This window comes from Chiloscyllium plagiosum, unplaced genomic scaffold (assembly GCF_037043375.1).
Source record: "Chiloscyllium plagiosum isolate Xiang-an unplaced genomic scaffold, Cpla_swu_hap1 HiC_scaffold_2, whole genome shotgun sequence".
Classification (NCBI taxonomy): domain Eukaryota; kingdom Metazoa; phylum Chordata; class Chondrichthyes; order Orectolobiformes; family Hemiscylliidae; genus Chiloscyllium; species Chiloscyllium plagiosum.
The window spans coordinates 25,964,218-25,979,510 of NW_028270140.1; the positions used below are offsets into that span (position 1 = coordinate 25,964,218).

At 39.9% G+C, this 15,293-nt stretch overlaps 1 protein-coding gene across 1 annotated transcript; it reads left to right on the top strand.

Moving 5' to 3' along the window:
* The first annotated feature begins 6,626 nt into the window (after nucleotides 1–6,626).
* Nucleotides 6,627–14,966, top strand: LOC122563695 (perilipin-2-like). The gene is made up of 8 exons (XM_043717790.2): nucleotides 6,627–6,692; nucleotides 6,894–6,930; nucleotides 7,384–7,579; nucleotides 8,747–8,829; nucleotides 11,029–11,293; nucleotides 12,422–12,612; nucleotides 13,052–13,186; nucleotides 14,382–14,966. The coding sequence occupies exons 2-8, from the start codon at nucleotides 6,904–6,906 to the stop codon at nucleotides 14,775–14,777; spliced, it is 1,293 nt and encodes a 430-aa protein (XP_043573725.2). The 5' UTR covers nucleotides 6,627–6,692; nucleotides 6,894–6,903; the 3' UTR covers nucleotides 14,778–14,966.
* Nucleotides 14,967–15,293: the final 327 nt, after the last annotated feature.

Here is a 15,293-nt window from a genome sequence, read left to right on the forward strand (position 1 = left end):
TATGGACACCCATGTCCATCTTCCTTCCCACCTATCCACTCCACCCTCCTCTCTGACCTATCACTATCACCCCCACCTCCTTCTACCTATTGCACTCTCAGCTACGTTCCCGCCATCCCCACCCACCTCCCATTTATCTCACTACCCACCGCCCAGCTCACAACCTCATTCCTGATGAAGGGCTTTTGCTCAAAATGTTGATTCTCATTCTCCTTTCTATGCTGAGTCCAAGTGTGTGTCTAATTATAAAGAATACAGAATGGATCACTAGAAAGTACTAATAGGAGACATATGTCTTGTGTATCAAAGTGTAGTTAACTACATGACAGAAATAAGTGCACAACCACAACCATTAGGATCCAGGTCTGTCATATTAGTCTTCATCAGGACCTCATGCAAGTCTACTATATTGCCATCCAAAGCCTGTGTTACAACATCAGAATGGGTGGAGCAATGCAACTTCAACATTAATGTTTTCAGAGTCATTAATTATACAATAAATGAGATATGATTGCTATACCAACAGCACTTTTACTCTGATAATTTTTCATTTTGATTTGAAGTATTAATATACCATCTCTGTAAAACCAAGCAATTGAGCTCCCAGCAATTACACAAGGATTGAGACCCCACTGAAATCGACCTCTGATTCTGCCAAAGTTCAAGAGGTCAGGAATGGGGTGAGGATGATGAGCCTTTAGCAGCTTGTCTGCAGCAAAGATTCACTGGATTGCAGGGATTCCCCTTGATTGGCAAATTGGTTTCGTTTTACAGGGGCACTGGATCCACTGGGTACAACAAATACTTCTAAGTTCTGGGAGAGATGATTAGGGTGTTCAAGAAAGCATATTTAAAAACTGACTGATTTTTCTCCATTTGAGACTCAGACTCTCCTCCCCTATCAAGTATAAAACTGAAAATTGTCACATATTTGACATTTGACACACTTACACAAGTTTATTGATAGCCAGCTTTGTTCATATCCTCAAATATATTGCATCATTTCCAACAAACATTGCGATAGTCAAGTACACTAAAAGTTAATCTCTACAAAGATTCAATTTGTTCAGTTATTTATTAGCTCACACTTTTACTTCTGTTAATCTTTTCTAGAACTGAGGTTGTTTTCCAATTTCATTTCATTACATTTATAATAAATTATATTTCTTTGTAGGTTTAAAAGCTGTGCACACAACACAATGAATCATTAAATTTGTAAATGGAACAGTGATGGATCTCAGTATATCATAGGAGAAAGTGAGGACTGCAGATGCTGGAGATCAGAGCTGAAAATGCATTGCTGGAAAAGCGCAGCAGGTCAGGCAGCATCCAAGGAGCAGGAGAATTGACGTTTCGGGCATGAGCCCTTCTTCAGGAATGAGGAAAGTGTGCCAAGCGGGCTAAGATAAAAGGTAGGGAGGAGAGACTTGGGGGAGGGGTGTTGGAAATGCGATAGGTGGAAGGAGGTTAAGGTGAGAGTGATAGGCCGGAGTGGGGGTGGGGGCGGAGAGGTCAGAAAGAAAATTGCAGGTTAGGAAGGTGGTGCTGAGTTTGAGGATTGGGACTGAGACAAGCTGGGGGGAGGGTACATTGTCTATGTCTTCATTTTATGAACATGCTGCCTATGCAGACCATTTCAAACAACCTTTACTACATCATGTCTGTAACCACAGTTTAATATGATATTTTTGGCTCTAAAATACTTTCAGACATCTGGCTGAAAATGCCATTTCCAAATTAATATGCAACAATACTCTTCTGTTTTGCAAAGTCAGATCATAATAACCTGTTGTGGAAGTCTATTTCCCCTAACTCTTACTGTGGATTTCCTTTTCTGCCAATCCTCTGGTTACTGGCTCTCTAGCTTGGAGAAATAGGGTATTCTTATTTATTCCCAATCTTGTACAATTCCACTAAATTTCCCTTTAGCTTTCTCTACTTAATGACGAACAATGTTTGACTGAAAATTATCCTGCCGTTAGAGACAGCCTACTCACTGACTATTGAGAGTGACATCTCCTGAAACCATCAGCTGTCTCTTGGCCACCGAAACACCAACAGTGACTTAATAGTTCTCCACTCACCTTTGTGCACTCCTCTCATAATGGTATCATAATGGAATGATTTCTGTCCAATTTCTGTTCCAATGTCCTATCCTAGAAACATGCACTTCAGATTTCTAGGTTGCTGCGTGTTTTAAATGAAAAACCTAGAACTGGTAAAATGGATAACCAATGTTAAGTGTATATACTATAAAGAAGACAAGAAGGTAACTACAGAAAGGTGGCATTGAGAAATAAACTTGACACAGAAGCTTGTTTAAGAGAAATGTTGGATCCGAGAAGGCAAAACCATTACAGAGCCAATCTTTTAAAGGGTAGAACAAAGTTGTTCCATATTCAGTAAAGGCTGAATGTTAAAAACTGATAATTGACAAATCAAATACGAGGTGCAATATAACTCAGTTTTACTGTAGTCTTGAGCTGTAGGACATATTTCCCATCATTTGAAGTGATTTCTCCTCAGTTTCAGATCAATGTGAGGAGGAAAAGGGCAGATTGAAAGACCATACCTTTCCTCATCAAGATGCCTATCCAAAGGTTCAAGTATCCAGTGATCAAGGGGGCTAATTGGCCTAACTGTCTGCCTTTTGTCGAGACATATTTCTGCTGCTGTATGGCCTGGAGCAGGAACATATAGTCACCAATGGAATTCTCAAGGTCTTCTCCAGTCAACGGGAAACTGAAATTTACAGTAGGCACAGTGGAATTCTTACTTAAGCTTCCTTTTTGCAGTTTGGGTTTATTGTTTCTGTCTTTTTTCAACATGGCACTCTTAATTTGGGTTGATGGCACCTGAAGAACCCAGTGTAAACCTAATTGACCAATAGGAAGAGTGGAATCAGCTCTGGATTACTGTTAATGAGCAAAATCTAAATGTGGCTCTGACATTATTAAATTTTGGTAGTGTCAATGATAATAGTTGCTTCAGCTGATTCTTGACCAAGCATTGACCTCCAACTTCCAAGGACAACATCAGCTTCTTGAGCTGGACAAAAGTTTGGGTTCGCTTCAAGAACAGAAATTGCTGCAAAACCTCAGGAGATCTTGTAGCATCTGTAGAGAGAAAGAAGAATTAATGTTTCAGGTCCAGTGACCCTTCTTCAGAACTTGATTTTTGATTCAGGTTGTTCTTTCTAACAGAGTGAGGGATTCATGAAGAGCACAAATGAAGGCAACCAAATGACTTGACCTCCATTGGTAGATGAAGTTTGACTGAGTTATTTGTTAAAATATTCTGCCCTTTATCCTTGAACTTGGGCTTTGTCTATGAGATGATTTGACCCATCAGCACCAAGGATTGGTGATGAACCAGTAGTTTGGGGTCTTTAATTGGATTTCACAGCATTGTAGAATTTCTTCCAGTCTCTGGTTTTGCATCTGACTGATGTTTTTCTGCTTTCTGATTTAGCCAAATTATGCCTTGCATTTCTCTGAGCTTGTCCTTTTGGGATTTTCATTGGACAATATTCTGGGGTGGTGGACAAAAGCAAAGTTAATCTGTCCAGTCAATGAGCTATCATGATGAATGATATTTATTTGAAACATTAACTCTGTTTCTCTGCACAGATGTTGCTTGACCTGCTGTATTTTAATTTTGTTGCTTCAGATTTCCAGCATCTGCAATGCTTTGCTTTAATATTATTGCTTGGATGATGATGACTTGTCATGAAAATAAACTCTGAAAAAGAGATTTCTATGGTAGTTTCTGGACTACCTCAATATTTTCATCAAGACAATGCTTAGGAGAGATAGGGCCAAAATGAAAAGAAGTGGTGTGGGTAAATCACCACAAATAACCTTTAATTTGGTGACTTATTAAGAAACCTCACAGACAATCAAGTACAGAAACAATGATTTAAACTTTATTAAGATTCATTAAATAAGCAAAGATAAGCCTGCAACTCAACTTAGCTATCACCCGATTAATGGTGAAATTTGACCAGGATTTCAGCCGACAGTGATCTATCTCAGGAATTTTCCAAGGCCTTGTGCAATGTTGTTCTTTGAAGGTCTGCTGTTGAGTTGTTCCACTGTTGGGTTTTTGTACAGTTTTCCCTCTTTCTAGTTTGTGGTGTGACGTTATTGATGATTCAATTGGTTTTGTTTTCATCCCCAACATTGATTACAATTCCAGACACCTCAAGTTGGCAGCTGGACTTCTCATCAATAATAGTTCCTTTGTTCATTGTTACACTTGGAGTTGGCTGTCTGTTAAAACACAGCCTTTTCCAGCAATTAACCCCTTTACTTCAGAACACTGTCTCTGCCGGCAGATCTTAACTGCCCAATTGTCACAAAAAGCAGATTACCAAATAAATGTTACTTCCTTTCTTCCAGGAACCAGCATGTTTATGTTGTTTCTGTAACTCCTTCTTTCTAGGGAGGGTTAATTCACATGTTGTTGCAACTCCTTTCATAACAGTTTCACATTTTTCTTTTCATCTCAACAAGCCCTTCTCTAAAAAGAATTATTGTTGAATCTTTCAATCCATGTATAACAGTTGATTTTTCTAACCCATGAACAGTTAATAAAATTCTGAAGTTTACATTGTCACAGAAGTATAATAAATCTTCATTACGGTGAGCATCTATTCTTACTGTAGCAGCTAATCTCAAGTTTCGCTTAGTAAGTTTCCTTCATGACTGCCGGTTTGAAGTTTGACATGTTGAAATGCTTCTGAATTTTCATGCCATAGTTTAAGAGATCTTGATGGTCAGCTTTGAAATGAAAAGAGATTGGTCAATGCAACCATCAGCATCTCAACACATAAAAAATTTGACAACATCCACGACAAAGCAACCCGTTTGATTAGCACCACATCTACAAATATTCAATCCCTCCACCACTGGCACTCAGCAACAGCAGTGCATACTATCCACACAATGCACTGCAGAAATTCACCGAAGATTCTTAGACAGCACCTTCCAGACACATGACCACTTTGACCTAGAAGGACAAGAGCAGCAGTTACATGAGAACACCACCAGCTGCAAGTTCCCCTCCAAGCCACTCACCACCCTGACTTGGAAATATACCAGTGTTCCTTTCACAGTTGTTGAGTCAAAATCTTGGAATTCCCTCCCTACCAGCATTGTAGGTCAACCCACAAGGGGACTGCAGCAATTCAAGAAGGCAGCTTACCACCACCTTCCGAAGGTCATATAGGGATGGGCTATCAATGCTGGTCAGCCAGTGACGCCCAAGCTCCACAAATGAATTTTTAAAAATCTCACATGGCCTTTGTAGCTCACACACCTTTTCCGGTCCTCTGTCTGATGATTAAACAATCAATTAATTGCAAATGCATAAAATGAGGAGGTAGTGAGGTGCAAAAGGCACAACTGGAGGGCTGAAACAATCTACTGATGATTAAGAACTTATGCTAAACACACGTCTTCAATGAAAGGCTGTTCCAGTTGGTTTCTGAAGACCTCTCCCCATGCTTCAACTAATCCATTGAAGTCACCAAGAATGATTAGCTTGTCTGAGTTTAGTACTGTAGTAGTCAAGGTTTGGAGTTCCTCCCAGAATTTATTCTTCACTCATCAGGATTGGTGATGTACATACCAATGGAGGTTGCTTACCTATTGCTGTGTGTGTGTGTGTGTGTGTGTGTGTGTGGGGGGGGGGGGGGGGGGTGGAAATATAGGTACGACCAGCTGTTCCTCACAGAATCCGTATAGTGTGGAAGCAATCCATATGGCTCGAGTCCACATTGACCCCTCTGAAGAACATCCCACACAGACCCACCGCCTAACCTATCCCTATAATCCCCCCATGGCTACTCCGACACATCCTTGGACACAATGGGCAATTTAGCATGGCCAATCCACCTAACCTGCACATATTTGGATTGTAGGAGGAAAACAGAACACCAGGAGGGGACCCTTGCAAATGGAGGGAGAACGTGCAAATTTTTTTTTTTATTTTTTTCTCTTTTAACCCCCACACTACCACCTAAGTGCGGTAGTGCTTATTTTATCCCCAGCACCCATGGTGTGTGTGTGCAGGTGTGAGACACAGTGAAAGACACAAAGTGCACCAATCTTTATTCAATTTCCACCACCAGGAAGATAGGAAAACACCCGGGTGGCCAGTGACAAGCACTGCCCTTGGAGAACGTGCAAACTCCACACAAGCCATGACCCCATTGGGCAGAATTGTACTCAGGAACCTAGTACCATGAGGCAGTAGCGCTAAACACTGCGCCACCTGCTCATAACAACACCTATAGAGTAGCAAGTCAACTCCCAGACAAGGTTGTGAGAGCAAAGGGCGGTGCTGGCTTTGTCTCGTTGTTCCACAGTCAATCACATCGATTCACCACCCTCACCCCCAGCCCTTGCACACTTTATTGGAGCTGTGAGAAGATAATTTCAATCTGGGAAATATGCCACACTTGAAACAGCGACAAGGGGTGAGATAGGCAGTGGAAAACAGTGACAAAAACCTTGCAGAGGGTGTTCCTGATTGAGGTGCTGATGACTGGGGTTTGCACTGGCTGACGTCAATGGGCAGGTTTTCCGGGAGCAGAGTCATTGCAGCCAGCGCCAAGTGCGGCGGAGGATCCGCGAGAGTCCGATAATCAGTGCAATCGGAGCAGAGAGAGAGAGAGAGAGGTTTAATCGGTGAGTGAAGTGCGTGTTAGTTCCGGATAAATGCTGGCTGCTTTCTGTTGTTAGACCACATCAGACACCGTTACTCTCTGTGTCCTGTTCAAGCTCCGATTCTAATTGAATTGTGAACACCGAACCAGGGTGAAGGGAATGGCCAATATAGCTTGACGCTCTTTTGTTCTGAAACTCGATTTCACTTTTTTTTTAATGTAGAGCGGAAGCCATGGCCTCAGCAGTGGAAGTGCCACAGGTACACTTTTCTTTCTGTTATGGGTTGGAATGAAATGCAAATATAACATTGACAATTCCGTATTCACGAATGCTGGCTAACTATAATTGAACCTGCTGATAAAATATGTTGGTTTTCACTAACAGCCCTTAATTGGTCAGTAAATTCTAGTAACGTCTCAATCAGGATTGATCCCTGTTTGCTGACTTTTCCCAGGTTAACAGTAGAATGTGCTTTGAACTTCTCCTCAGTGAGGATTTGGGTTTGGCTGTAGGTGATCTGAATATCTGGGGGAAGAATATGCTTTTTTTTGTTGTTGCAATATTTTCCACGCTACTAACAGAACTCTGGCAGATCTCACTTCCTCTCAAGTGACAGAAACTGAACTGGAATGTACATACAGTGTCTCAAATGAAATTTATTTGTGCACAAATAACATATTTTTCACTCTGGATTTTTAAAAAATCCTATTAGAATGTGGTTGTTCGCGTGGCTAACTTGCCATTCCTCAGCACTGCCTATGATAAGATGACATCTGTATACAACAGCACAAAGGAGAATCACCCCTATCTGAAGTCTTTGTGTGAAGTTGCAGAGAAAAGTGTGACTGTCATTTCATCCGTAGCCATCACCAGTGCTACACCAATACTTCATAAACTGGAACCACAAAGTAAGAATGTTCTCTTTTGCAGAGTTGGTCTTGATTTTGTTCCTTGAATTCTATTATAAACATACTAAAAATGAATCAAACAGAAGTAACTTCTATGATGCTCACTAGAATTGTATATTTAACAGATCCTGATCTAATAATGAAACTATTACTGTATAAGCAAGACATAAGCAAGCTATGACTGCTGTAATTGAGCATTACCAAGGGTGTGGTCAGATTGTACTATTCAATAAATGTTTATATTGGACATCAGTTGTCATTTTGTGACTCATGCCAGTGTTCAGCAAATCAGTTTCAGTACTGAAACAAATATCTTCTGAAAGACATTTTCAACTCCTGACCTTTTACCTAGTTGTGAAGTGGCGTTGCTGAATTGCAGTTGTTTTACCTTTCACCTAGTGCAGACAGTCTGTTCTATTTATATAATAAATTCCTGAGAAAATTGCTTGTTGAATGCAGTATAAGTATTCAACTCTGGCACAAGGCAAGCCACCAACTTCTTGAAGAGTTACCATTTATTCTCCAGACTTAAATGTAATCTTTTAAAAACTGCAGATTTAAGGTTTTGGTTTCTAAGAGCTGTAGACAAAACATTTTTTGCTTTTGATAATCCTTTGCATGAAACTAGGCTTAAAGTACAGAAAAATAGCTTCTATAGAGGATGCTGATTTTTTTTTAAAAAAGTGATTTAGAATTGCAACAGTGCGGAAAGAGGTCATTCAGCCCATTGAATCAGCACTGACCCTCTAACCAGCGTCCCACTATCTTTGTATCTCTGCATGGTTTTTTTTAATCCATGACTAACGCAACTGACCTGCAGATTATGGGGGAATTTTTAGCATGGCCAATCCACCTAACTGCCAGTCTTTTGGACTGTGGGAGAAAACTGGAATACCAGAGAAAATTCATACAGACACAGAGCTAACCTGCAAATTCTGTGCAGGTGGTTGCCCAAGGCTGGAATCTAACACAGGTTCCTGGTGCTGCCCAGTAAAGAGTCCTTGCTTTGATTAGTAATTCCTTTGTTTTCATATAAGTACACATTCCAAGAGTAGCTGCATTACCTTGGCTGATTGATATCAATATAGTGTTTAACATTCCTTGAATTGACAACTCTGCATGTTATGCTTTAAACATTATCTTGTATACACTCTTTTTATGTTTTAGTTGCATTTGCAAATGGTTATGCCTGCAAAGGGCTAGACAGAATCGAAAAGAAGTTACCTTTTCTCCACCAACCGACTGACCAGGTACTGACTTTATTATAAATTTACCAGACCTATGCAATCAAACTGGCTTGTACAAAATCAAACGAGCACAGAATGTTGAAGAAACTCAGCAGGTCTGGCAGCAGCTGTGGGGAGAGAAACTGAGTTAATGGTATGACTTCATACCAAACTCAAAACATTAACTTTTGTTTCTGTCTCCACAGACGTACAATACTACCACACCTGCTGAATTTCTCCAGATCGCCTTTCTCTTTTAGATTTCCTGCATCCACAGTATTATTTTATATAAAATCAATGCTTAGTTACTTGATGTTAATACCTGAGACAGCTTCATTCTTGCCCAATTTTTCACTGATTACACATGGAGCAGGATGATACTAGAGACTTGTTGCTCTGCTTAAGAATTGCTGAAAAGAAGGAGTGACATGCCAATGCCGAGTGAAATTTAGTGAAAGTTTATATGGCGAGAGAAAGCTATGCTGATTATTTGGCACTGACTGACTGACTGTATTCTCCATGCCAATAACTCAATCATTACCACCTCACCGAGCAGTCAGCACTCTTTCATTACACAATATGATTTGTTGCTCCTTTGAAATTTGGCATTCTTTTGTCTGTTCAGATGCGTGCACAATAAAAGGCTTCAGCAATGCCTATTTTTGCTTTCTTGATTTATGAGAAAGCTTTACCAATCTGCCTGTGGAGAAAGGTGATGGAGTGCATGGGTCCTGGTATGGAGTGCTCATCCTTCACAAAATTGCAAGGTCTATGGAGGTGCAAAGCTAATCTCCAACAGTTCAATTGTGCATTTACTTACCAGAACTTTCAAATCTTTAGGTGAGCATGGTACATTAACGGACAGTAGGTTGGTATTTTCAGGACTATAAAAGGAATAGATCTTGATCAGATGGGCTGAGGAGTGGCAGATGGAGTTAAAGTTAGATAAATGTGAGGAGCTGCATTTTGGAAAAGCAAATCTGGGCAGGACTTATACACTTAATAGTAAGGTTCTTGGGAGTGTTGCTGAACAAAGAGACCTTGGAGTGCAGATTCATAGCTCCTTCAAAGTAGAGTCGCAGGTAGATAGCATAATGAAGGTGGCATTTGGTATGCTTTCCTTTATTGGTCAGAGCATTGGGAATAGGACTTGGAAGGTCATGTTGTGGCTGTACAGGATATTGGTTAGGCCGCTTTTGGAATATTGCATGCAGTTCTGGTCTTCCTGTTGGAAAGATTTACAAGCATGTTGCCAGGGTTGGAGGATTTGAACTAATAGGGACAGGCTGAATAGGCTGGGGATGTTTTCCCTGGAGCGTCGGAGGCTAAGGGGTTACATTATCGAGGTTTGTAAAATCATGAGGGGCAATGGATAGGATAAACAGACAAGGTCTTTTCCTGGTGGGTGGGGGACTCCAGCACTAGACGGCATAGGTTCAGGGTGATAGGGGAAAGATGTAAAAGGGCCCTAAGGGGCAACTTTTTCACACAGAGGGTAGTGCATGTGTGGAATGAGCTGCCAGAGAAAGTGGTGGAGGCTGGTACAATTAAAAGGTTTTGAAAAGGCATCTGGATGCGTATTTGAATAGGAAGGGTTTGGAGGGATATCAGCTAGTGCTGGCAAACGGGACTAGATTAGGTCAGGATATCTGAGCGGCTTGGACGAGTTGGACTGAAGGACTTGTTTCCGTGCTGTATTTCTCTATGACTCTAAACTTAGATGTGTTTGTAATTCAGATCAACCTGCAGATGCTGAAAGGTGGCCAGGTGCATTGGCAGGATTATGCAGATAAGTTGCTAATTTGATATTTTGAGACAGATATGAAGCAAGTATTAAGATGCTTGTAAGTGTCCTGCTTTGTACCTTTTTTTAACTACATGTCTTGAGACTTGCTCCTATGATGACCAAGAGTTGTTTTTATTTCTCTAAAATTGTTGTGACCCTGTAAGCAGGTGGAGGTTGTGGGAAGTTGAAAAATCTCTTTTTATAGCATATTTAAGGCTGAAATTCCAAAAGGTGGGGTGCCAAGATACTGAGACATGGAGAGCAGGTGAGAAGGTGAAGTTAAAATCAGCAATCGGATGTGATTTCTATTAATTGATCAAACAAGCTTAAGCAGCTTCATGGTTTACTCATTTATTGTATTCCAGGATCTAATACTTGAAACTGTTGAAATTTTGGTAGTGCAAGGCTTGTGACCTCTGGCTGTTTTTTTTCAACAGGTTGTTGCTAAGGCAAAGGAAATTGTAACACATACTGTTACTGGTACCAGGGAGACTGTAGCAAGTAAAATTACTGGGGTAGTGGACAAGACAAAAGACACTGTCCATGAGAGTTTTGAAATGACCAAAGCTGTAGTGAATGGCAGCATGAACCAAGTACTTGAATCACGTATGGGTAAAGCATTGAGCAGTGGAGTAAATTCAGCATTGATCACTTCTGAATTACTTGTGGATCACTATCTCCCTCTGACTGATGATGAGCAAGGTGAGAAGCAATATGAATGCTCCCAATAAAATCTTCTGCATAATTTCCATATTTTCCTTCACTTTCTCTACTAATCCTACTGGTTATTCTTACCAGGAAGTTGCTTGTTAACTCAATTGACAATTGAAGTTGAGGAACACTGGGGTTTCTCTGTCCGAAGTAACATTAACATTCCATGTCTAATCTGGATTGGTATCTTTGGTACCTAATAGTTGACCAGGAGTAATGTAAGACTGGAATGTTGATACTTTTACATAATAGTGAGAACATTTTTTAAAGTTAAAATAGTTGTGACTAATTGGATACAGCATTGATGTGATTAATATTATGCAGTGAAGCAAATCATTCCATTCTATTTAGAAACATTTTTATGTAATAAGTATTATTTAACTGTGGCATTGCATCTAGAAAGCATAAATTTCATGCCTTTCCTACGTTCTTAACATTATTGGTATCTAAGGAATTTAGCATCCTTTTGCAGCTGGTCTGTGTGTAGGATTTTGATGCATGAGGCTCCTGTAAATCCTGCACAACCTTTTAAATTGTGGAAGAGGCAGAGAGAAACCTGGTCATGAAAGTGGAGTGCCTCAGCATCTCCTTGACTTCTGAAACAAATTTTAATGTCACTGCTGTTCTCTCTGAAGATGCTGGAAATTCTGCTGGTTTTAGCAACCAGCAGTGCTTCATCAGTGCCATAAATATAGGCTCAAACCAAGATGTTAAAATAACAAGTTTTTTTTGCTAACAAAACAATGGTTTTAGTGAACTTTCCAATATATTTTGCTGAGATGTGTTTAAAATGTGAGTTGCAAAGATTAGGCATCTTTTTCTTCTGAATACATGCTTGCCATCATTGCAAATGAACAAGATAGCCACACTACAATTTTGGGACACTATCATGAGTATTTAATGGAAATAAATTAATTGTGTAATCAGTGTGGATAGGCAAACTGTTACTTTTCCTTGGCCAGTCTCTTCCTAGCAATAATAGTATGGTTTTGAGTATGGACAAAGCTTCTTATGTTCTCACTGAAGCCATGGCACAATTTGCTCATAGTTTTGATACTGCAGTTGCCAGTTTCGTGTTAAATTGGGTTCTAATAGTAGACCAAATTTTGTGCTTTGCAGCTAAAGAAGAAGAGAACAAGGGAACTGATGAATTTGAAATTGATCCTCTGAAACGGAGTTATTTTGAGAGGCTGGGATCACTTTCGACCAAAGTACGACAGCGAACATATCAGCAGGCCATGGTCAAAGTTCACAATGCTAAGCAACGTGGTCAAGAGGCCATTTCTCAACTGCACCATACTATTGATCTAGTGAGTATACAAGTCAATGTGTTGGTTAGTAAGACAGGCCAATTTACTTTCTCCAAGTTTTTTAAGCCAACTGAATTTCAGCATTTCCAATGCAAAAGGATTTGCTTGCAAAAACTGAACATTTCAGTAAGTAGTTTTAATCTTTACCTAACAATGTATTTTCTGATCAAAACTCTCTCAACTTCAGAGGCAATATTAACTTGCTGGTAATTTACATAGGTTTGTAGTCAGTGAATCTAAAATGAATTGACATGAAGAGAAAAGTTGAGTCACAATGTGAAATGAATCTTAATTGTTATTTCCTAGGTCAAATTTTTGCACAAAACATTACTAAGTAGGTTGGGTGCATCAGTATATCCAGATTTTAATCCTGTACCTAATTTCAGATACAATATGCCTTCATTTTTTTTTCAATGCTAAACTGTCCTTCATGTTCTAGATAGAGTATGCCAGGGAAAATATGGGTACAGCAAATAAAAAAATCCATGATGCCCAGGATAGGCTATACCAGACATGGATAGAATGGAGGAAGTCTAATTTGGAATATGAAGACAATGAATCTTCTGCTGCAGAGGTGAGTGTGCATTGTGACAATCTCTTGTAAGTTATTGGCCCATAGAGTCAGAGGTTTACAGTACAGAAAAAGGTTCTTGGGCCCACCAAGTTTGCACCAGTCAAAAACAAGTACCTAATGATTCTATACCATATTCTCACACTTGGTGCATAGCCTAGTATACCTTGGCGTCACAAGTGCATATCAACATGTTTCTTAAATGTTATGAGGGTTTGTGCCTCTACCACCCTTTTATTGGCAGTAGATTCCAGGTTCCGACCATCCTCTGGATGAAAAGATATTTCCTCATGTCCCCTCTAAACCTCCTGCTCCTTACCTTAAATCTATGTCCCCTTGTTTTTGATGCCTTCACCAAGAACTACAACAGCTTTGGCTTCTGGCATTTTTTTTTTTTTTGCCTGTGTTTGTGTATCCAGTAAAACTTGCAATCATTTTATCCTTCAAATTTCATTCTTCATTGCCTGGCTTTTGTAGGACACCACAGCTTTTTTTTTTATTAAAAGAACTGAAATATACAAGATCAAGAAGGAAAAGGCAGCCAATTTATTAAGTCTTTCTCATTCCTGATGGGAGGAATGTGGCCGGACGCATGTAGTTACCTCCAGCAGTCATGTCAACTGGAAATAGCTCAAAATTGAGCACCATAAGGAGAAAAATGTTTGAGGAAATTTTCTCTCTAATGCTCTGGGGAGATGGATACTGGTCGAGGAGATTGCTTGGATTAAAAGTTCTCAGACACTTGTCTTTCATGTAATTGTGATATTGAAAGATGAATCTGCATCAATTACACATCAGCTGGTGACAAATTCTGGAGGCTCTCTTTGAAAAAATAATCACCCCCATCCAGACTCTCCCTGTTCTTGCACAGTTTAAACTTGTCACCTGTTCTACACATCTGTTGAATTTGATTAAACTATCACAACAGACACTGTCCACCTCTTTAATTTTATATACCATTATCTGGCCTTCTCCTAAGTCTGTACTGTGCAGTAAGTAGATAAATGCCCTTTTGAGCCAGATGTTCTTTTGACTGGGAATTATTGTCATGACTCTGGATCTCCTTGCAAGGCCATTTATATCTAGGAAGTGGAGAAGGAGGGATGTGTGGTAAAGAGATGAAGAATGTGTGCAGAATACTGAATTCCACGCGAAAACTCTGGGCTGTTCAAATGTATCTTTTTTTAATTATATATAGCAAGTTGAATCACGTACACTGGCCATTGCTCGGAATCTGAGCCAACAATTGCAGACAACCTGTGTTGTGCTAGTGAGCAGTGTTCGGGATTTACCACAGAATGTTCACGAACAGGTCCAGTACATAAATCTTCTGGCAAGGGAGATGTATTCCACATTCAAGTCTAAAACATCCTTCAGAGAACTTTCTAGCCAGATCCTCTCCACAAGCAAGGATCAACTCACAAAGATGAAGGACTCACTGGATGGAGTGATGGATTATTTGGTGAATAACACACCTCTGAATTGGCTGGTGGGTCCCTTTTACCCGCAACTGACTGCGTCCCAACAAGAAGGGGAGACTGAGACCATGGAAGGGATACCGTCTGAGCAGGTGCACACTTGTCATGATGCTTGATCATCCTTTGTTTGTTGTAGCATCTATTTCTGTTTAACCACCTTCTCTCCATGGAAGTTTCCTTTTCTTGTCTTTTGGGAAAGGGATAAAATACAAATCCAGATCTGAGGAGTGGCTTTTCACTTTCTTTTGGTGCTTTCTTTTAAAATTTGTTTCATTTCATATGTACTTAATAAATCCTTGAGCAACCATGGTTTCCACTGTTTAATCCTTTAGCTGTCAGTTGGCTTTTCCTTGAGGTTTTACTACAATAAACTTTAATGTTTCAGATTCATGGATGAAGATGGATCTACGCTGTTAAAATCTTAAAGCAGTTGCTGTTGATCAGTCTGATCTCTTGCTCTCTCGCACTCACTGTGATGTTTAACCACTAAATAGAGTTGCTGAAGGAGTTTATATAATACTAGCTGAGTCAAATTCAATTTGTTGTCTGTTTGGAATTTCATTTTGGGTGCATTAAAATGCCTGATCACAAGCCTGTCATACTTCCCAATAACACAAGATATGCTGATAGCA